Raw genomic sequence first — 24,456 nt, forward strand, 5'->3', positions numbered from 1 at the left:
TAAGAGCACTTGTGTACATTTATTCGACGCATGCTGCATGTCACTGCATTCTTGACGGTCGGAAATTCAGAGAACTTTTGTGTGACTGTGTGTATGCAAGGCAAGCTTGAGCGGCATTTCGTTGGAAAAACCATCCAAGTTTTTTCTGACGGAAATTCCGATCGTGTGTACGCAGCATAAGCGTTATTATATCCTGATTGTCCCAAATGTTGTACAACTAATTACATTTCCCAGTTGGCCCAATACTATTATGGGTAAACCCAATAGGAATGTGCAGGAGGGGGGCAGGAAAATGAAAAGGTTGCAAATTAAGATATGACCCCTATTGTGTTTGTTCATGTATGAAGGTATGCTCAGGCACCTTAAAGTCCCACTTTTAATTTTTATTGTGTTCCATCAAAATATGAATGTTTTAGGTAAATTTGTATTTTTTAAATGCTTAAACACAAGCGATTTCAATACTTGCTGCTGAGACTTTTCATTAATGTTGTGCTCAGGAGTGTTTTGACAGTATGTGGCATGCAGCAGTTTCCTATCATATACAGTAAAACCTTGGTTTGAGAGAGTTTTCCAAAACAATCCAAATTTTTTGATGAATTTTGGCTTGATATAGAAGTAGCATCATGTCACAACTGAGTATAAAAGAGAAGAGAGGCGCCTCTAAGTGTAGAAATATGGTTACATTTAATGAAGGTACAACATTTAACAACTCACTTGGTTTATGAATAAAACAAGCACATCTAAGTATGCAGGCATCCGGGGTAAAGCTGTCCACATAGACCGTCCTCCGTACCGCCATCATCCCTTGCATGCTGCGCTCCACGAGCGCTTTAAGCCTCGCTTTCAGATCGCTCTACTGTAGGGCAATCTTTCCGGTCACGATTGCAGACTGGCATCGGTGAGAGCCGACAGTGCGGAGGATGGACGGCTTTACCCCGGATGCCTGCATACTTAGATGTGCCACTTTTAATCATCCATGTGAGTTGCTAAATGTTGTACCTTCATTAAATGTAACCATATTGCTACACTTAGAGTCACCTCTCTTCTCTTTTATACTCTGTCTATGTTTAGCTTCTAATCCCCTTGTGGAAGCTTCCATTTCTGGAGGGACATTTTATGGTTACACAACCTATCACGTTGCTATAATCTTTTTATATGGACTATAAACTGAAAGACTTATGAATAAATGGTTGTGGAATGAATCATCTGAGTTTTCATTATTTCTTATGAGGAAATTCACTTTTATATACGAGTGCTTTGGATTACAAGCATGTTTCCAGAACAAATTATGCTCGCAATTCAAGGTTTTACTGTACTGTCTTTCTCACCTCCTGGACTGCAGATACCATATGTCCATATTTGCAATTTAGAACTGCATACAAGCATTTTACATTTCAAAAACACCACAGTAGGTTTCAAATGCTTAGAAGAAGTTTGTGAAACTATCATTAAAAAAATATATATAGTATACCGTATTTATCGGCGTATAACACGCACTTTTTTCCCCTTAAAATCAGGGGAAAATCGTGGGTGCGTGTTATACGCCGATCCCCACTGTCTGTGTGCCAAAAAAGAGTGAGCACCACCAAAAAAGACCGAGCCGAGTGCTCGGCCCTGCTCGCAGTCACGCCGTCCCGCCTCCCTGCTGTCTCTGAGAGGATGAGGAGCGAGTGCTGCCGAAAAAGACCGAGCCGAGTGCACTCGGCTCGGTCTTTTTCGGCAGCGCTCGCTCCTCATCCTCTGAGACAGCAGGGAGGCAGGGCGGTGTGACGAGCCGAGTACACAGGCTCTATCTTGGCAGCAAATTTAAACAGTTAAATACTGCAAACGGCACACAGCACTGGGCAAGGCTGCACTGGCCAAGGCTGCATATGACAATGGGCAACTGCAAGCGACACACGGCACTGGGCAAGGCTGCATATGACAATGGGCAAGGCTGCACTGGGCAAACCTGCATATGACAATGGGCAAGGCTGCAAACAGCACTGGGCAAGGCTGCAAATGGACACTGATCATTCTGCAATGATGGACAAGGCTGCAGTTGGACACTGATAACGCTGCATTGATGGGCATTTAAATGTACGTTTTTTTCCTTAAACTTCCCTCCTAAAAGTTTTTTTTCCTTAAAATGCCCTCCTAAACTTGGGGTGCATGTTATACGCCGATAAATACTGTAAATATATATGTACACACATATATAAACAGTGCTTTGAAAACATTTAGCACAGTAATACATGCACAGTAGTGTATATGCCCGGCATTTTCCAGGGTTGTGAATGTGAACAGACCATAAGGCCAATTAAAGCTAGTTGGAGTTATTATTTTTACACTGTTTCATTAAGACGTTAGCAGAAAAGCAGTAGTGTTTTTCCACACCATGCTAATTTATACTTCTAGAATGGGGGAAAAAAATTGTGAGCCAGTGTAATGTTAAATAACTGAAAGAACATGAGAAAAGGAAAAGATATTTCATAGCATCATGCAAAATAAACTGTAAAATTAAATCATTAGTCTTATGTAGCAGCAACATATTCCACAATGCTAATCAGGGACAATAGTAGTGACATTCAATATACGATGAGACCAGGGGTGTAACTACCACCATAGCGACCCATGCGGGCGCTATGGGGCCCGCAGCCGAGTGGGGCCCAGTGAGGATGAGAGCACCGCCGGCACAGTCTCCCAGCCAGGGGAAGATAGAGGAAAGGAAGAGGCGAGCTGTCCATATCAGCAGAGAGCTGAATTGCCCGATGTAAGAGCTTTCATTAGAACTTCCAGTGTTCCCGGGGCTCACGTCACATAGCTCCACCTTTTGGCCCGGTGCCTTTGATAGACAGAATGCCGTTCCAATGCGGGACATGTGACGTCATCAAAGGCGTCAGGCCAAGAGGTGGGGCTATGTGACGATGAGCCTCGGGAAGACAGGAAATTCAAATGAAAGCTATTACAGTGGGCAATCCCGCTCTCTGCTGATCCGGGTGGCTTGCCTCTTCCACTGCATAGGTGGGGCTGTATGGGGCACAGGCAGACCAGGCTGTATTGGGCACAGGTCACGCTGTATTGGACACAGGCAAGCTGTAATAGGCACAGGTCACGCTGCATTCGGCACAGGTCACGCTGCATTGACACTAGGGCAGCTGTGGGGGGGGGGGGCTGTTTGTAGGGGGGCCCTATACAACATTTTGCTATGGGGCCCTGCTATTTCTAGTTACGCCCCTGGATGAGACCTGTCTGTATGGTAAGATAGATGCACCAAGTTTAAAGGATTTGGCCACAGTAATTGTGTTGTGTGGTTTTTTGTTTTTGTTTTTTTTAATTAATTGGTGAAAATGTGTTGTTATCCTAAAATGTCCCAATCCAATAAAGCCTCCATCTAGATGTAAATATACCGGTCAATGCAGTTATTTATTCATTAACGTCAATAATTGTAGTTTTTTAAAAGTAGCTAAACAAAGTTTCCTTGTTTTATATACTGGTCTTTTATAATGCCTTGCACATCAGCACCCAGACAGGGAGAGCCAGGAGGAGAGGTCATCAGTGTGCTGCTGTTCTTTAATTTTCCAATCACAAGACTGGGGATGCTTTTTTTATCCAGCTGATGTCCTACTGCTCTTCTAATGGAAGTCAAGGATCTGGCTGCACAGAATTACATGTTTTGGGCAGATAAAACAATTCTCATACATGCATTTCAATTGTATTTAACTGATGACCTGCAGTTAGGGGATTCAATACTTATGCAAACAACATTATGCATGTTTTTTTTATTTTTCCTCCCAACACAGTATGCAATTTAAAAAAAAATTCACTTGGTGTTCTGAATATTTTTGTATGACACCTTGTTATGAAGTGTTAAAAAAACAAAAAAATTGGAGGTAAATTTAAAATATATGTGCACCCAGTCACTATAATCTTATACTAGCTGTAGCACATTAAGGTGATTTCAAAGGTAATTTTCAAAATTACTACATACTAATCCTGCAGCTTTTATTAAAATAAACCTTTTCAATCTTTGTATGAAGGCACTTCCTTTTATATAGTGACTGTTTCTGTCTCCCAGTTGTGCTCCTGCATTGTCACCATGTCATGCATATTGCATAACAGATGCTCAACTTTTATCACCATCAGTAAATTTGCCATGAGAAATGAGTAGCAGCAATTGCTGCAATGCATACATATAGAGAAGTCAATGTTGCAATTAATAGAGTTTAATAGCAAAAAAATGTAAACTTTATTCATGGATTGATATCAAAAATAATTTCAGCAATAAAATCAACTGACTCCCAGCATCAGAGTTTGTGATGCTGGGAGTCGGTTGATTTTAGTGCTGAAATAAAACCCTATTATGACTCTGTTGTCACTAAAGTAACCCCTTTGGTTTCCCAGCCTATTACCAGGGTTGTGTAGTACACTGTATGTTTGGTTATAGTGATAATGGGTGAGTGGTCTATGGGAGTTCATGAATTTTGAAAATATGCAAGGGCCCAGTGTTCATTATTTTTAGGCAATGTTGCAATTAGGCTGCTGGAGATCACATGTGCTAATATGCAACAAAACTTAAATAATTGTAAAAACAAGTAATTCACCCCTTCCATGTTAGTCTATAGTTTTGCAAGACCCACCTGAGAAGGATAAATGTAAGTCAAATGTACCTGTCACTTAATTCTGAATGATCTCGGGAGCTTTTTAAGAGGTCAGCTTGATACCGCCGAGACAACCCCCAAGTTAGACTTCTTTGCTCATTTACAGTGCAGTTTATTTTAAGAGTTGTTTTATGCATGTGTTGGAGTTCTATTTGGATAAGTATTTTCTTTATAGAAGAGTTTTTGTTGATCTCTGCAGAATGGGCGCTGCGGATAACATATATAAAGGAAGAAGCACGTTTATGGAAGAGTTATCGGAGACATCGGAGATACTAAAACAAGCTACTCCTCGCTCTCTTGTTATTTTGGATGAATTGGGAAGAGGCACCAGTACTCATGATGGCATTGCCATTGCATATGCCACTCTTGAATATTTCATCAAAGATGTAAGTAGAGTTATCTTTTGGTATAATTTGGATACTCTGTGAGATTTGAGCCATTGTAATTATTACTGTGCATTGTGACATATTTTTATCACGATTTTAGTTAGGTTTGAAGTGTGAGCTATTGTTTATAACCATATTTTCATCTTAAATGAAAAATGGGTTGTGGTTTTGGTCTGGCTGTATATTTACTGTTTTCCAAGTCTGTGAGAGATCACACAGCAAGAGATGTGTAAACTTATGCATTTAATTATTTTATTTCGTCACACTTGTTGTTAAAGTGTTAAATATTCTGTTGGCCCATAAAAAGCAGATTCTTCTTTTGCAGTATGAGAGATGGAGCAGGGGGGTCTGGGATAAACCATCTGAGAGAATTCTTCATCAAAGACTGAGAGAATTCTTACCATACAGCCCTAGGAAAGTAAAATTGTAGGCAGTGTCTTTCATGTCTTTCACTTGAATATATTTTGAGGTGCTAGATTAGTTTCCTTATCCAGATAACTGTATCAGCCTATTAGTTTACAGATAAAAAAGGCCTGTCGTTCCTCAACAACTGGACGGCAGTGGGGGCATGGCCAGGATTAGCATGTGAGCAGCTGCATCTCACAGAGCTCCCGCAGGTTACCCTGATTTGATCCTGTTACTGGCTCAGATAAACAGGCACACGGACACCAGGCAGCTCCATAACCTCTTGTGACCCCACGGTACCCCCCCGGTATGCTTGGATCCGTGACGGTTACCCGAGGAAAGGGAGAAGAGGACATCCAGCGTCCAGAGATGCAAAATGGCGCCGCCACAGGCTTCCAGCAGCGCGGCCTGCGTGGCACAGAGAGGCCTATGGAATCCGTGAGTAAACCTCTGAAAACCCCTAAGAACACTGTCGGGATCCCCCTAAGGACATGCGGTACTATGCACAGAAGCTGGCAGGCACACTGGTACTCACAGACCCGGCAGAGGTGGGGGTAGGACCTGAAGGGGAAGCTGCAGAGCAGGAGGAAGACATGATAAGAGGAGCAGACACAGAACACATGGGGGCACAGACAGAGGAGGTGGCAGAAGACCGTGGAGGAGAGGAATTTGAACAGCCAACCCTAGCTATGATTCTGAAAGCAGTTAATAAATGTACTAACACATTAGAGGAACGCTTTGCTGGTCTGAAGGGGGGGATGTCTCTGATGAGACAGGATCTGCAAAAGATCAGGGAGAGAAACACTGCTGCAGAAAGCAGGATAAGTGACATAGAAGATAAACTTCCTCCATTGTTCAAAGACACCCTAATCTAATGCCAGGCTGGATACAGTGGTCGATCGACATGCAGAAGATCTTGAAAACAGGCGCAACAATGTGCGTATAGTGGATCTCCCTGAGAAAACAGAGGCTAGGGACCCCACTCATTTTGTGGAAAGATGGCTGCCTGAGGTCTTTGTGAAGGAGTCATTTACTGCTCTGTACGCAGTGGAGAGAGCCCACAGAGTTCCCACAAGGCCCTTGTCACCAGGGCACCCTCCCCTCCCCATTTTGTCACGCATGCTGCACTACAGAGATAGAGAGATCATCCTGCGCCTGGCCCGGGAGAGGCAAAAAATACAGTTCAGTGGAGCACGTGTCTTCTTCTACCCTGACCTTTCCTCTGACATTCAGTCAGACAAGAAAAAAAGGCTGCAGAAATTGCAGGCATCGTATGCGATGCTCTACCCTGCCAGGCTTCGGATCACCGCAAGGGGTCAAGCCCATTTCTTTGAAAGTGCTGCAGATGCCTCTGGTTGGCTGGATGCCAATGAAAACACCTTTCATCAGGCCAGAAGACATGCGGCTGAAGAGGATTGACATAATCCAGGTTCCAGAAAATTACTTACCTCCATGTGCCTTGGAAATACCCTGTTTGGCTCCTTACATTTTCCTGTTTTTCTATCCTATCCACTCCACCGCTCAAAACCGAGTTGGGAACAAAAGTTGATTTGATGTGCTATTTCTCCCTACGGAGAGCATGTGCGAAGCGACTTTCTACACAGTGTTAAATGTACCATGTTCTGATAGATGTGGTTCTTCCTGTTCTTAATTGTGTGGCCAGTGGATGACGGGACCTGTTGTCCTATTTACAATCCTAATGTTCAATGCTTAATAGCAAGTTACATCACGACCTATGGGTCTCTGCAGAGACCGGGGCCTTGTGATATCTTGGAGCGTTAGAGGGTTGGGTGACCCCTTCAAGCGGGCTATGGTATTTACATCCCTGCTCAAGTATCTCCCTGCTATCTGTGCTTTACAGGAGACTCGCCTCACACCTGACTCCTTGTCTTGTCTGAATTATAGGTGAGTGGGTAAGATCTATCACACCACTCACACCTCCATCTCTAGGGGGGTGAGTGTTTTGACACACGAGTCACTTGACTACCAGGAACGTGGCTGTGTGGTAGACGAGGAGGGGGAGATATGTAATTTTATACTGCCGCCTATTTTCCTTAAAATGTGTGATATTCCACCACCATATAACCATCAGGTGTTGAGGGTGGTACTGGAGTACCAACTGGGTCATCCACATGTGCCGTTGTATATCCTGGGTGACGTCAATTCTACCTAGACCCCTTTTAGACAAGCCCCCCCCCCGGTGGTGCAGGGGAGAGCAGTGTGTCGCACAAAAAATTAAGAGAGTCCTAGAATCCACTCCTACCATCGTAATTAATTAATTTATAAAAAGTACGAGCCAATTCTTCATTTATGGATGGGATACCTGCCCAGTAAGAAAAGGGACTGTATAAAAAACATTGGTGGGGGGACAAGGGTGTCCCCAGATTACTAAGTAAGAGGGGAAGGGTCAACCACAGCTTATGGTACAAAAAGTTTTAATAGGCTTTATTGAAGAAAATAGGATGGGGGTAAATACATACACACAAAAAAATGAAAGTATATGCAAGCAAAACAGTGTATCCAAATAGACACAGTTTATCTCACTACACTCAACCATAGGATAAAAATCTGCTGCAACATTAATGAATAAAAGTGCAGGGTCTTCCTGCAGGCTGAAAGACAAAATCAACATTTAACCGGAGAGGAATGGCACCAGAATATACCCCATGGTTTGCTTGTTGATTAGTATGGAGTCAGATATAGACATGTATTAATAGATGTCAATATGAGTAATGCATAGAGATAGCCGAATGTGTTCCCAGCCGGGATAGTCCTCATACAGCTAGATCGGTTATTATTCCAGAATCCATACATAAATGAATAGAAAACCTCAGCAAGTCATAGGAAACCTCAGTGCACTAAACGCGTTAGTTAGCCAGCTGATCAAAGTTAAAAAAACAGTGTTCCAAGTAATCAGTACATCTCAGTCATAGATGAACACCGTCCTGTCTGGCTCCTTGTGGACTGTACAATTGGAATTTTCCCAAGGTAAACTGAGCCTATATGATAACCGGGACCAGTGGAAATAAATTCACAATACACCAATACTTCACATGGCGGTCAAACCTCCATAGGGGAGGAAAGACAGCAGCAGTTTACGAGATCAGAGTTAAGTAGCGAAAAAGCTGCCCAGCTGGGCTCACACAGCCTTGGAAAAATTGGTTGATGAAGTGGGGTGGTGTGATCCATAGAGCAGTAAAAACCCTGGGGAAAGACATTTTTTATGCTTTTCGAAATCCCATTTATTATCCCGCATAGATCTATGCCTTTGCTTGGACATTGCTGTCAGATCTGTGTCAGAGATTAAATATGCACTTAGGGGGATTTCAGATCATTCCCCACTGCTTCTCACTCTTGAGGTAAGCACCCGCTCAACACTGTCTAGGGTCCCATGGAAACTGAATGCCTTTTGGCTTAATCTTTTTCCAGCTCAGGCCCAGATAGGGAAAAAAATTACAGATTTTTGGCAGGATCACGTTGGGCACCCGGACGCAGGAGAGGTGTGGGAAACCTTCAAGGCCTTTCTTAGGGACATGTTAGGGAAATTAAAGCTTTTAAGAGTACATCTAATGCACAAAGGGAGGGGGTAGAACGTTTAGTTCATGATCTGGAGGCTGAGCTTATTTCCAATCCTACGGAGGTCCAGAAGGAGGCTTGGCTGTCAGTGCAGGGTGCTTTCTATCGTCTCACTTCCACTACAGCGGAACGAAAATGATTTTTTAGCAAACCAGCATTCTTTGAGGAGGGAGAGCATACCGGTTGCCTTTTAGCAAAAATTGCCCACTTACAACAGACATCCCTATCCAATCGAGCTCTACGGACTTCCACTGGTGTAGTCACGAACGCAGCTGATGAAATTATGTCAGTGCTTGTGTCCTACTACTCTGATTTATTCTGAACTCTTTAAACTTACATGGAAGATTCTTTACACACATATCTTGGGGAAGTGGAACTACCGACTTTGTTGGATAGTGCAAGGCAACAACTAGATGCCCCTCTGACTTTGGAGGAGCTGCAAGTGGCGACCGGGATGTTCCCTAACTCCAAAGCACCGGCGTATGGTGTTCCTGCAGAGGTGTATAAGCAACATGACAAGACCCTATTGCCTGAATTGTTAGTGGTGTTCAACGAAGCCAAAAAAATGGGTGCCTCCCACCCTCTATGACCAAATCCATTATAGTCTTACTCCTAAAGCCCGGTAAGGGCCCTGTGGACCCCGGCTCCTATAGACCGATGTCCCCTCTTCAGATCGATGTGAAAATATTGGCAAAGGTGTTGGCAATAAGATTGAACAAAGTAATATCCTCCATAATTCATTCCGATCAAGCTGGATTTATGCCTTTAGAAATCCACGGTTTTAAATTTATGCAGGCTGTTTATCAATATACAGTCCAGGTCTGATAACATGGGGTATTGAGCTTTGCTCTCTCTCTCGATGCCCACAAGGCCTTCGATAGTATTGAATCATCATATCTACAAATTTGGACTGGGCAAGGAATATATTGCATGGGTTCAATTATTATATAGCTCAGGGAGAGTATCTCCATACTTTAGCCTATTTTAGAGGCACAAGGCAGGGATGCCCTCTATCCCCTCTTTTGTTTGGTCTCACTATCGAGCCATTGGCAGCCTGTATTCACGCTAATTTAGGAGTACAGGGGTTTCGATATGGAGAGTTGCATGAAAAACTGATGCTGTATGCAGATGACATCATGCTCCTACTGGGAGGCACATCATCTTCCCTGGGAGGTCATTCAAGTGTTCGGCCACTACTCTGGTTTAGTGATCAACTGGACCGTTGTCACTTATGATGTTGGATAAGAAACCAGACCCACAATCCAGTATCCCTAATGGATATCCCTGTATCCTCTGAGTTCAAGTATTTAGGTGTACAGGTCACATCCCACCCTCTGGAATATATCACCTTGAACCTGTCCCTGTTGCCGGGACCGGGTCAAGGTGTGGTCCCGATTGAAAATCTCTCCGGTAGGTAGGTCAAACTTGATCAAAATGATCCTAATGCCACAGATTCTATACATACTCCACAACTCTCCGATGGTTGTTACACTGAAGCAGTTTTGCATCATTAATTCAATCTTCCGGTCTCTCAACTAACTCAATTTGACTGCCAGGGTGATACTGGAACAGTTGCAGCGACCCAAGGAGGTAGGTGGGTTGGATCTTCCAAACGCATGGCTCTACTATCTGGCCTCGCAATTACAACACATAGCCAGAGTTCTAGGCCCAGATAAAGATCCGGTATTGCACTTGGTAGACCCAATTGCGCAACTTCTCCGTACTGCTACAGGAGGGGAGGTTTCAGAGGGCCTGGAAGCATTGCAGTTTGCTAAATCAAATAAGCGCCACTTACAGTTTGTTGCAGAAAGTATGGAATAAGGTCAGGGCAGTGCAATAAGTTGAGGGGTACACCAGGTTCAGCCCAATTTGGGGGAATACGCGGTACGTGGAGTTGGAGAAACTACAATATAGCGCAAAAACAATGGGATACTCATATGACTCAATATTTAGGGATGGCAAGCTATGTCCCTTCCATGCTTTACAACTAGAATTTGCACTCCCCTCATCCATGCAGTTTTATTATTACCAGCTTCAGCATTCCGTTAAGGCCCAAATGGCATTTGACGAGTGGACGCAGAGTCCTACACCAGTTTTTAATTACATGCTTGAGGTGACCTATTATAAGGGGTTTATCTAATGCAGCTACTCCATGTTACTCAATAAGTCCCTTCCTGACAGTACCGCAGTAGTGATATCCAGATGGGAAAGAGATGTTGGAACATTTGAAGAAGTCCATTGGGAGGATGCTCTTGCGGCGGTTCCCCTGTGTTCTTTGAATGTGGCCCAAAGGTTATTCCAATTGTATGTGCTTTTACGTGTCCACTTTACACCGGCTAAACTGGTGAGAATGGGGGTGCGTGAGGATCCATCTTGCACTAGATGCATGAGGGATCATGGCGACTTGATCCCTATATAGTTACATAGTTAGTAAGGTTGAATAAAGACACCAGTCCATCCAGTTCAACCTGAGTGAGTGTGTGTCTACAACCCTGACCCTTGTCCCTAGCCCTGTACATCGCACACTCACATCAGTCCCTACCCTCAATGTTGTGGAGGTGCCCCAAACTGCACATATATTGGAAGGAGGGTGATGGGGATTATTAATCGTGTATTTCATATTCATCTTGTAGAACACCCTAAACTAATTATAGATGAAGTCCCGGTGGAGGAGACTTCTAGACTAGCTATAGCTAGGGCCCTTTTCCAGGCCAGGAAATTCATTTTCAGGCACTGGAAATCGAACGATCCCCCACGGTGCAAGAGTGGTTGACACAAATGGGCGACCTATAAGGCTGGAAAAATATATCTACCAACAGAGGGGTACTGCAACAAAATTCGAAAAACATTGGGCATCATGGCTCTGTTCCTGGTTTAGCCCCTGTAGACCTGATTATGGACCGCTTACTCATGTAACTTGGCTGTGGTGGCGAAAGGGCTGGATCCTCCAGCTGGGGGCCTTGGTTGTTTCAGCTACTCTGTGACTGAATGTATTCCATTGTTGCAACTGATTCGTATGCGGTTGAAATGTGATTATGTGCCGAGGTTGCTGTGTACTAAATGCAAGGTGTTTCAGTGTAATTTGTATCGATATGGAATTCTGTATTGTTTCTCTGTTTTATTGATTTCTCAATAAAATTCATTTTGATTAAAAAAAAAAAAACAACTGGACGGCTGTGTCCTCCTTCATATCAGCACTGGATTCTTGCTATTAAACGTGTTGTATGACATTTAGTACCCAGTCAGTTTGAATTTTCTGTTTATTAAGATAGAAGTCCAGTCAAATACTATCTATGCCTAAAGCCTCGTACTCACTAGTTGTTTTTTTTATTTTGTTCAAATTAGCAGGCTGAACAAAAAAAAAAAAAAACCTGATGGCTAAGGAGGCTTAAACCTGCTCCCACACTTATTCTAACTACCCTGTAAAGAAAAGATGTCTATACTTGCCCATTCTGAGGGTGCTCTGATCCAGATACATGATTGGCTCCCAGAACCGGCTTCAGTGTATAGAGGACACAGCCGACAACGGATGCCCCGTAGTAAGCCTATGGGTAAAGTCAGTGCAAAGGCATTGCAGCCATTGTCGGCGATCTCTCCATTTCACTGGACCAGAGTGTCTTCAGCATAGGTAAGTAAAGACATCTTCCCTGTACAGGGTAGTTGGCATAGGGCTTAGAATTAGTGTGGGAGGCGGTTTAACCACTTCAATACCAGGCACTTATACACCTTCCTGCCCTAACCAGCTTTCAGCGCTATCGCAAATTAAATGATAGTTGCGCGGTCATGCTACACTGTACCCACGTTTTTTATCATTTTGTTCCCACAAATAGACCTTTCTTTTGGTGGTATTTGATCACCTCTGCGATTTTTATTTTTTGCGCAACAAATAAAGACTAAATATTTTGAAAAAAAAGTTTTCCTTTGTTTCCGTTACATTTTTTGTAAATAAGTACGTTTTCCTTTTCAATGACGGGCACTAATATGGCTGCACTGATGGACACTGATAAGGCGGCACCGATTAGGTGGCACTAATAGGTGGCACTGATGGGCACTGATAGGTGGCACTGGTATGCGTCACTGATGGGCACTCATAGGCAGCACTAATGGGTTCTTATGGGTGGCACTGATGGGTACTTATGGGTGGCACTGATAAGTGGCACGGATGGGCACTGATAGGTGGGCACGGATGGGCACTGATAGGTGGCACTGACACTGATGGGTGGCATTGCTGGGCATCACTAATTTTTATTGTACCATAGAGGTGCCATTCAGTGCCCATTTGCGGGCACTGATTGAGCTTGTTTGGCTGGGCTTCACCTGTGGGTCACAGGAGTGCAATTAGTTTTCCACGCCTGTGACCCATTTTCAGCAGAGAGCAGTCTGCAGTCCACTCTCTGCTGACATCACCAATATCAGTCCAGGCACCGCGTCATCCCGACTCTGGGAGTCTGGATCCGCCAGGTGCTTGGACTGATAGCCGTCTCAGCTTCTCGGCGAGCTGCAGGGACAACCGCTCCCCACCCCTCCACAGCTCAGCTCTCCAGTGAGCGTGGAGTAGCAGAACAAGTGAGCTGCTAATTGACAGGCAGCAGTTCTCTGCTCGGGGAGCTGAGAGAACCGAGTCATCGGCGATGTTCGATCGCTCGGTTCTCAGTGAAGAGGCGATGGGGGACAGATGCAGCATCGGACTAATGCTACATCCACCTAGGTAATGAATCTGCAGTAACCCCGATTCCCATACTTCTCTTTTAATACTTCGTACTAAATCCTTTGTTGGTAATGACAGCTTCAAGATGCTTCCTGTATGGAGAATCTAGTCGCATGCATTGCTCTGGTGTGATTTTGGCCCCTTTAGAAATATATTTACTTAGAAAAATGGCGACGTGTTCAATACTTATTTTACCTGCTGTATATATAATTTATTTAAATTATTAATTTATTTCAGGTTTCATCATTAACATTATTTGTCACACATTACCCACCTCTGTGTGAGCTGGAGAGGCGCTATCCTGCATGTGTTGGAAACTATCATATGGCTTTCTTCGTTGATGAAGAACATCAAGGTACTACAAAAGGTATGATATGAAGAAATTCTTTCTTGCCTCTAAAGTAGATGTAAACCCTAACTATTGCTTTCTTTCCTTAGAAAATACTGTTTTGTCATGTTTTCACCCTTTTGTTGCATCTCAGTGCTGCTGATCTTCTGCAGCACTGTCTGCTTGCGCGCATGTGTTCTGAAGTAGTAGCAGCAAGTTACTGCTCAGGGTAGGCTTCTCGATGGTAATAATGGCAAAACATACCCTTGCAATAAGCGTCAGCGCAGCTGTTTGTAGTCTCCACTAGAACCAGTTATGAAAGTTTGACAACACAGGAGACCAACTGGGAAACAGGGAAAGGGCATTATCGCCCCATAACAGGAGGTGCCTGAACAAGAACTTTCATGGAAGGATAACAAGGTATTTTATTGAAAGCTGCAAATAGAAAAAAAAAATGAAAAAGACTATGGAAATTGGATTAACAATTTAACATTGTAAGATAATTTCTTTATCTTTCATTGAGGTGCACAGAAATTTTGAAACAGTTGAGTTATATACTGACAGCAAGAAAAGCTAAAGGCCAGCTCACGTATAACCCTGCTTCTGACCCTCCTCCTCCTTTTTTTTTTTTCCTGCTGTTCTTTGCTAGTGTCCTAGGAGGTTGCATGCCTTTTCTTCAGCCCTGCTAAGGAAAAAATTTTAACTATATTTTTTTTGGCTTTTTTAATAATATTTTTTTATCATATTCATTAATATTAATAATCAAGATATTTGATATAACTTAATATTTTTTTCTTGGCGACTTCAGCTTTATAAAGCAGCTATGCATATCCACAGCAACAGCTTTGCAGTGTGTAGCAGGAGAACTGGAAAATTGCAGTACTAGCCTGGAATGTGACCTTCGAGCACTGAGCTCTGCCTTGTGATAGTTTCCAGACATTTGTGTACTGTGTTAACCACAGAGCACTCTCCACATCCACAGCCATGGCACAGCCTCTGGTGTGACCCAGTCTCTGAAAACTCACTGAGTAGGCCTCTGGATGTGTCAAGGATAGCCTGGAATATTACCTATGGGCACTGCACTCAACATAATGCCACTTTCCAGATCTTTGTATACGGTTTGTGGCAGAGCGCTTTTTGGGTCCAGAGCAGTGACCCACCCTGTCTGTGAAGGCTCACTTGATGAGAAAAGACAGTTAGGCTAAAGCACCATGGGCTATGCCACAGTTGGTACTGCTGGATGCCATTTTTCAAAAATCTCACCTCTGCCATTCTTTGAGTTCTTACTCCCGCCATCTAGTCTAGAGGAAACACCTTCCTGCTCCATAAGCACCCGGTTCTGTTCTTTGGCTCACCTACAGTGACTTCATCACCTCTGGCTGCCTGAAACCCTTATCAACACCAGCTTCCCAAGTATGTTGGTACTCAAAGCCTTGCCTCAAATTAGGCCTATTTGCTGACCGCAACGCACTGCAGCATGTCTTCTCGAATACACACAAAGTCCTATTACTAAAAATTACCTCCGCCTTTATTCCCCTAATGGTTTTGGGGGCGTTTATCCCCAAATAGAAATTGCGCTTGGAATCTTGAACAAGGGACCACTATCGTTAGAGGGTCCTCATCTGCAGAGTCTATCTCTGCTCTGTTGGGCAGGAACGAGGCCTCCCCAAATCTAATAGGGATTTCGTAGTTGTTAGTGCCCAGGCTTTGAATCATTCTCTCCTTAGGGGCTCTAGCCATGCTCCAGTAGAGTCTGCCTCTGACCCTTCTGTGACCATCAGCCAAATAGGGTGTGCAGCCCTTTTTGTCATTTCAGAGAACCAACAGTACGAAGAGGCGGATTTTGGGTCACTTTAGCCTCCTCCAGTTACCTAGTACAAGGAATTGTTTCAGACCTTATTGGTGCAGTGCATATCGCCCTTTCTTTGGAAGATTGACTGGCTATTATAGACCTTGGGTTTTTTTTTAGAGCACCTGCAGCTGCAACGCTTTTTTTTTTTTTTTTTGCTACACAGGCTCTGTGCGCAATGGAAAAACCCTGAAAGTTCCTGGGCCTCATCTGAAATAGGAGCATTTTCCCTTTGAGAAAGGATTCACTAATAGATGGTCCATGCCCAATATGGATGGACCTCTGATCCACGTTAATAAAGATATCGTTAGAAGAGTTGAAGGTATATTTATCTTTTGGGACTTCACTGAAGTTGAATTCCCTCTTAGATCTCAGTTTAATTTAACTGGTTTGTCCCATCATGCTGTGTTGGTGGTAACTCTGATCTGTGAAATCAGCATGGATTGAACTCAGAAAGATAGAATCCCTCCATTGCTGGAATAGATTGGTTGGAGCAGGTGTCTGAAGCCTTTGTTCTTTTGGCTTTGGTGGTTTATTACAACCCTCTGAACTTGCTGCATAGGACTGATACTTGTACAAATGAACAGGGCACTCTTGCTCCATGCATTGAATGCTAATGGGACATCCAAACGAACAACTGATTTGTCTTCCTTTTGAGGGAAGCTGTCTGTTTGGACCAACTCTTAAGATTTTTAGGACCAGCTCTTAAAATTTTTAGGACCAGCTCTTACTACTTGTCTTAATCAACGTCTTAGGCAGCCACATTACACTCCTACCAGAGTGTAGATCATCTGCATAATGGTCTCTGATGATCCTGTTTTTAGGGTTTATGGGGTAGTCCTCCCCGTTATAGGAGGACTTGTTTTAAGGGTGTTGTACTTAACTGTATGGTTCCTTTTAGATGCACTGTTTTTGCCTTCTGGACCTCTCCACCTGGTAGTTTCCATCCCGGTGATGCACATTTGGACACTTGGGTGTGCTTTATCTCCTGCACGGCAGGAGAAACCATCACTGAAGGGCCTAGTGCTCCCTTAGATTGTCAGCAGAGAGCTTACACTGCAAACCTGCTGTAGACTCTATCTGTGGGAGATAGAACATATCCAGGGGTCCTCCTGGAGTCAGGCCTTACTACTGTGAGTGATTTGCAGCCTTTGAGAAACTCTTCAAAATGTCTTCCCTGCTCCTATCCTTAATCAGATGATTGGTCCTAGGTCTCTGGCTAAGGTGCCCGCCATTCGCTCCACTGCTGTGGACACTTTGCCAGATTGTGGGAAGGCAAAGGACTTGTAGTCCCTTGTCCTGTGTATGACAATGCCTGGTGTCCTTGTGGAGAGTTCTGTTTGTCCTACTGTCTTCTGGTGTTGGTGAACAGTACAGTGTGGTTGTCTTCCCACTCCTTTATAGTTTGGTAGATGGTGGTACTTGCACTCTTTTTGCTCTTTGTCAGTCTCTGACTAAACAAGCTCCCTAGGTTTGTGTCCATCCTAATAGGGTATTGTGTTAAATGGTTCTCTGTCTTGACTGGAAGACTGACATCCCTTCTTCCTATAGTGTTTTCTCTGTTCAGATTTGGGCATTGTTCCCACTGGTTGTTATATCCCTCAGTGATCGTAATAACCGGGTGCAGCGCTGCTCTATAGCGCCAAAACCTATTGAAATAATACAAACAATATATAACAAAATATATATATTCAATAAAGTAATCAAAGTGTTACTAAATACACAAATGTGTTGTATGTGAATAAAATTCAAAGACTATTCCCCCTATTATAATTCAGCTATGAAAAATACCATAACTATAATAGTGGTGATACCACAATCCTACTGTGACTAGAACTCCCATCACACTCACAATCACATTTTGATTGTGATTGTGCCACACTATCACAATAAGTACAATAAAACTGAAGGTACCACAACCAATTTACTAATCCAAATACATATAATACTAAATATGTGCAAAAACAAAGTCCACATATCCAAGTACTGAAGTTTCCACTTAAATCGTGCACGCACACTCCCGAATGACCGTGATAAACCTGTGGTCAACTTTTGTGCGCCTTTTTTGCTCACCTCTGATGTTGTAACCATAAAAACAATATCATATAGGTCACACTTGTGATCCCTCACTGCAGATTATAAAGGAAACCAACCTCTCCACCTTCCAGGATATGATCCTTCATGTGGGGAAAAATGGTAGACCGTTCCCTTTTAAGAGATTTGGTTTTAAATCTCTATATTAAAGAGTATCACTCCCAGGGAAAGAAAGAAGCATCGCCAATGGTGCAATATTATTTAAAAATATATACTTCTTTATTAAAATATATATGCACTCACAAGTACAGCCAGATGGTCAGCTTTATAGTATTACTCAGAAATGATCAGGAGCAGGTCACCAGCACATGTTAACCCTCAACAGCCAGTACCTAGCACATGTGTAATTACCTTTCCATGGCCTGTACATGTGCCTTAACCCTCCAGCACATTATTATTATTATATTATTATTTATTATTATTATCATTATTCAGTATACAACACCAAATATCAGCCTCCTCTCCACTGACTCTGGTCCAGTTGTAGTCTCAGCTCCACTGTGCCATTTCCTGTATACACCTTCCCTGGCAACAAAGCCCCACACCATTTCCCACGTCCCCAACAACACTTCCACTGTTCCTGGACTCCATGACACAGTCTCTGCTAATACGCTGCTTACATTTTAGTGTCTACTTTTCTGCTTCCATTGTCCTCAGTTCCACTCCTTTTGTTTCATCCTGGGTCCTCTTCACCACCTTCAGTGGTGAGGAGTGTGTCAGAGTTTTGTGGAATGCAGTACTACTAACACACTGCTCACCACCTCCACTGTCCCAGAATAACCTGCTTCAACTTTAACTGGCCATGTACTGGCCGCCTCTCCTGCACATATGGCCCACTGTCATACCCTCCACACTCCTCTCCTGCACATATGACCCACTGTCATACCCTCCACACTCCTCTCCTGCACATATGACCCACTGTCATACCCTCCACACTCCTCTCCTGCACATATGGCCCACTGTCATACCCTCCACACTCCTCTCCTGCACATACTACCCACTGCTATACTTTCTGCACTTCTCTCCTGTGCATACTACCCTCTTGTATTCCCTCTGAGCTCCTACACATACTGCCCCTCTGCCCTGCCCTCTGCAATCTATTGTCATATTGCCTCCTGTCATTCAATTCACATTATTTAATATTTAGAATAAAAGGCTGACATTATTTTCTGGTATTTGTCATACCTGGCCTGATAACTGCCACAGATAGCAGCATTGCTTGATGCGAATGGGCCATGTAGGTGTTGACAGCAGAACAATAACACGTGTTTCTAAATGTAAGAATTGCTCAGTGATGATTCTTAAAACTTTTATAAACATCTCACTGTTGATAAATGATCATTTCCTTTTCTTAAAAGGAAAGAGAAATAAGTTCTCCTGAGAATGGACATGTCTCACATTAATTCCTGTTCTAAAGGGGTTTAAGGGGAATTTTATGCAAAAGCTTTTTTTATTTATTTATTTTTTGACAGAGTGGGAAATGGGAAATTCTGCCAGGCTTTTATTGATGTCATTGTCCCTATTGGTGGACAGTTGCATTTCATGTTGTCTTCCTATAACATTTGTCACTTTATGATGTGTCTCTCAGGAGAGAAGCATAAAGGTGACATAAATGGTCCCTATTGCAAGATTCACCTCCTGTTTTGTTCTTGTGACAGCAGTAAAATGTTAGGTTTCTTGGTCATAATGACAGAAAGTAAACGTGAATGTCTCCAATGGGGACAGCTTCAATAACCATTCCCCACTATACCCAAAATTTGAAAAAAAAAAATGTGTTTACTGAAGTTCCACTTTTATTTCTATTGCCTCTATGACAAGCATGCAAATCTGTAGCTGTTCATATGTGTACATAGTCATATCTTACATAAAATCTTTGTAATGCAGAGAGTTGTTTATTGGAGAAATAAAGGCATTTAGAAAAAGGCAGTGTTCAGTTTGAAGATGTCTTCTTATAAACTTCTGATCCGCCATTGTATGCTTTATTAATTCTTTCTCCAGAGTCTGAAGTTGCGGATAACCCTGAGTATATTACATTTTTGTATCAGATAACCAGAGGAATTGCTGCTAGGAGTTATGGATTGAATGTAGCTAAACTGGCAGACGTCCCAGAGGAAGTTTTAAAGAAAGCAGCTTGTAAATCAAAAGAACTGGAGGGGTTAGTGGAGATGAAAAGGTGAGTACATCAACAGCACGCTTCATTCTAAAGCCGTGTATGTCTTTCTTTCAGCAGAGTCACAATGTATTCACACCAGAGGATTCAATATCTTTTCTTTATCAGTAAATTGACTTATGTGTAAGCAAATATTTTTTATATCTTTTTTTTTATACTATGTGGCTGATTTCCAAAAACTTGAGGAAAAATGGAGCAATTGCACACCTACTGCAGTCACAATAGCCTAGCTCCCCATATGGGATGATACAATTATTTTATACTGTGAAGAAGAATAGGAGTAAAACATCTGAGCAGGAATACTCAGATCTTTGTGGAGGAGAAGAAATCCAGCAGCCCCAAGAGTAAGACGTAAAGGTGGTCAGCAGGTGTCTCCGTATACCAGATTTAACCTATAACTTAAAATATCTGTTTTGGGAAAAAAATACTCTTTACGAAGGAAGTACTAAAACTAAAAGGTGTGTAAGAGCAAGCTTGCAACAACATGACTCTGCCCCAGTTACACTTCTTTGTCCATGATTCATCTTATTGCAATCGCCAAAGTAGCTCTCAGCTTATCACATGTGACAGTGCTGCTTGAGAGACTTCTTTAGTATACCCTAGGTACTATTGATGTTTGATGCGTTAGGCTCCTTCTCTTTTATTGAGGCCTGCTTTATCATTGATATTTCTATTCCTTGCTAGAGAGGCGTGTGAAAAGAAAACAAAGCGCCTTTGAGTGCAGAAGTAAAACTTTATATACCCAAAAGGGTTAAAAACACTTACAAAAGGGTGGATGGGTAGGAGCACATCATATTAGTAATATGGCATTTTGATGACATCATTTCCGGTTTGCTGTCCACGCTGGTTGTTGGTCCCTTCCCGTTGACGTCACTTCCTGGATTCGGCTTCCATGCTGTCTCAGACAGCATAGCTGTCTTTCCAGTATCCAGCAGAGTTGTAACTTCCACCTACCGGCCACTTCAGAATATGCTACTATAGAATTACACCTCCGTATATCCCTGAGACACCTTGGGACTACCAGAATGCTGGACCACCTGCCATATTACTAATATGATGTGCTCCTACCCATCCACCCTTTTGTAAGTGTTTTTATTAATTTAACTGCTTACCGAACAGCTGCTGTCATTGTATGGCGGCAGGTTGACTCTCCTGCACGAATCGCCGTAGCTGAACACCTGCTAGCGCATTTGCGGGGGGCTCACGCCCACTGCGGGAGCGTGCCCACGGGTCAGCGACATTTGTAAACAAGGCGAATCCCCCTTCTGACAGGGGACATGACAGAGATCTACTGTTCCCAGTGATCTGGAACAGTGATCTCTGTCATGTCCCTGGCAGCCCATCCCCCCTACAGTTAGAACACACCTATGGAACACAGGTAACCCCTTGATCGCCCCCTAGTGTTAACCCCTTCCCTGCCAATGTCATTTTTGCATTGATCAGTGCATTTTTATAGCACTGATCAATGTAATAATGTCGCTGGTCCCCAAAAAGTGTCATTTGGGGTCAGATTTGTCCACCGCAATGTCTCAGTCCAGCTAAAAATCGCAGCTCACCGCCATTACTAGTAAAAACAATACATTTATTTTTTACAAAGTCCCTAAATCTATCCCATAGTTTGTAGATGCGATAACTTTTGCGCAAACCACTCAATACACGCCTGTTGGGATTTTTTTTGCCAAAAATATGTAGAAGAATATATATCGGCCTAAACTGATGAATAAATTTGTTTTTTTATATATTTTTTCTGCATATGTATTAAAGCAAAAAGTTTTTAAAAAGTGTTTGGTTTTTTCTTTTCAAAATTGTCACTCTTTGTATATAGCGCAAAAAATAAAAACCGCAAATACCACCAAAAGAAAGCTCTATTTGTGGGAAAAAAAGGACGTCAATTTTGTTTGGGTACAACATTGCACGACCGTGCAATTGTCAGTTAAAGCGATGCAGTGCCATATCGCAAAAAATGGCCTGGTCATCAAGGGGGCAAATCCTTCCAGGGCTCAAGTGGTTTATTTAAATTCAAATGATAGTTTCCCAGTATACTAGGCAAATGCAAGGATGGCATGTGTGAAACAAGACCCCTTTTAACAACATTTTATTTTACTATTTAAAAATGGTGAATGAGGGAAATATTGTTTTACTTCCTAAATTTTTTTTTTTTTTTTTTAAACCCTCTGTGTGTAGTGTTTATTATAGCTATGCTTCAGGTTAATGAGGAGGAGGCAAAGTACACAGGACCAAAACCTGGGCATTTGTACACTCCTGCTGGTAAACTGACATTTAGGAGCAGTTGGGTATTTTTTTCAGCTGCCCATGAACTCTCCTCTGTTATCTTATCAGTACATGTACACAGGGTCATTTCTAAGCAGTTGAGGCCAGAAGCATTTTTTTGAAACGCAAAAAAATGCATTTCCGACCGATGTTCAGAGGCATTTGAAACGCCAAATGCCTGTAACAGCTTGTAAACACTGCTAAATGCGGTAACTTGTGTTTAGCAGCATTTCATTTACAGACGCTTTTCATTTTAACAACAAAAAAAAATATTTATATTATAATTTTTTTTTATACTCTCCTAAACGCAAACGTGGCTAAACGCTGCATGTAAACGCGGCTAAACGGACATTTTTAAACGTCGGATTCTAGCTGTCAATTTAAATTTTTCAGGAGAGGTTAAACAACGTCCCGTGTACATGAAGCCTTATGGCACAACTAGTAAACATTCTCAAAATCTAAATTTTCAAAATGCATATTTTTCACGTGGCAATAGTAAATACATCCCTACATTTACCACCACTTCAAATCTATGAAACGAAGATCAGGTTTCCTAGGTTAGGTGCAAATGATTAGAACCTTCCTAAGAAGTGTGACTTATTTAGCCCTCAGTTATCTAGGGGCTGCTACTGACATGTGTGCACCACACATCATGCCAAGATCAAAAAAACTCTCTATGGTGTGGATATGAGTCTGCAAGGGGTTTAAAAAGTTCCCCAAATTATTTGAAATCCGTCAATTCTCTGTAAGGAAAATAATCCACAAGTGGAGTAGATTTCAAATGACTGCTACTTTGGGTAGGACTGGGTAATCCAGCAAATTCAGTCCAAGAGCAGACCATTTAATGCTAAAAAAAGTATCCAACAACCCAAAAATGTCATGAAAGTATTTACAGATAACTGCCATAGTTACACCAGTGCATACAAATACAGTCAGATAGCGATTGCACCAAATTAATTTGTATGGTGTGCCAGGGAAAAAAACCTTTGCTCTTTAAAAAGAACAGAAAACAGAACAAAGCAAGACTACAGTTTGCCACTGAACATACTGTCCATGCCAAAACCAGGCCTTTTGGAGCAATGTGCAGTAACAGTAGACATGTTTGGTGCAAACTGAAGACAGCATTTCAGAAGACCCGTATATCAACTGTGAAGCATGGTGATGAAAATGTAATCCTTTATTTTTGAATGCTTCGTTACTTTTGGGAGGGGAGAGCGGGTGTGTTGACAGGTACCCGTTCCCACTTCCGCTGGGATTGCTGTGGCGATCTGAGCAGAAGGTCATAACCCCTTCGCCTGCAGCCTTCTGGGACACATCACAGGCCCCAGAAGACTGTGGGACCATTCACAAAGTACAGCTCGCCTTGCAGCTTTACAGCTGGTTTCCCTTAGTTAAGATTCTGGCGCTAAGGACCTGAAACTCGGGAGAGGACAGCCCTGGACTCCTGGACACAGGTACAGTAAGTGTCCTTATAAATAGTCAGCAGCTACAGTATTTGGAGACTGGTGGAGACTGAAGCTCTTTAACCACTTGGCCTCTGGAAGATTTAACTGCTTTGTGATCAGGTTACTTTTTGCGATACAGTGCTGCATTATTTTAACTGACATTTCTGCAGGCATGCTACATTTTACCCAAATAAAATGTGACATTTTGTTTCCCCACAAATAGAGCTTTCTTTTGGTGGTATTTGATCACCTCTGCGTTTTTTTTTTTTTTTGCGTTATAAACAAAAGAAAACAATATAAAAAAGAAAAAAAAACATTTTTTTTACTTTCTGCTATAAAACATATCCAATACAAAAATTGAAAAAAATCTAATTTCTTTATAAATCTAGGCCAATATGTATTCTGCACGTTTTTGTTAAAAAAAAAAAAAAATCCCAATAAGTGTATATTGGTTGGTTTACACCAGGGGTTTACTGCCCTTCAGACTTTAGGGGGGCTGTACTGTGAACAATGGGAGTGGATAATGCCTCAAGCTTGGTGGTCAGTGGAAGAAAAAATTATATAGCACCCCTGTGGTTAGGTGG

At 42.5% G+C, this 24,456-nt stretch overlaps 1 protein-coding gene across 1 annotated transcript in view; it reads left to right on the top strand.

Annotated features, from left to right (window-relative positions):
* Positions 1-24,456, top strand: part of MSH3 (mutS homolog 3) — a 322,177-nt gene that overhangs the window by 291,265 nt on the left and 6,456 nt on the right. The window contains exons 21-23 of the mRNA XM_073624435.1: positions 4,840-5,026; positions 13,953-14,082; positions 19,985-20,159. Of these exons, the coding sequence (XP_073480536.1) occupies positions 4,840-5,026; positions 13,953-14,082; positions 19,985-20,159 (492 nt within the window). The remainder of the gene's footprint in view (positions 1-4,839; positions 5,027-13,952; positions 14,083-19,984; positions 20,160-24,456) is intronic.

The sequence above is a fragment of the Aquarana catesbeiana genome, linkage group LG01 (genome assembly GCF_042186555.1).
Source record: "Aquarana catesbeiana isolate 2022-GZ linkage group LG01, ASM4218655v1, whole genome shotgun sequence".
NCBI classification, from domain to species: domain Eukaryota; kingdom Metazoa; phylum Chordata; class Amphibia; order Anura; family Ranidae; genus Aquarana; species Aquarana catesbeiana.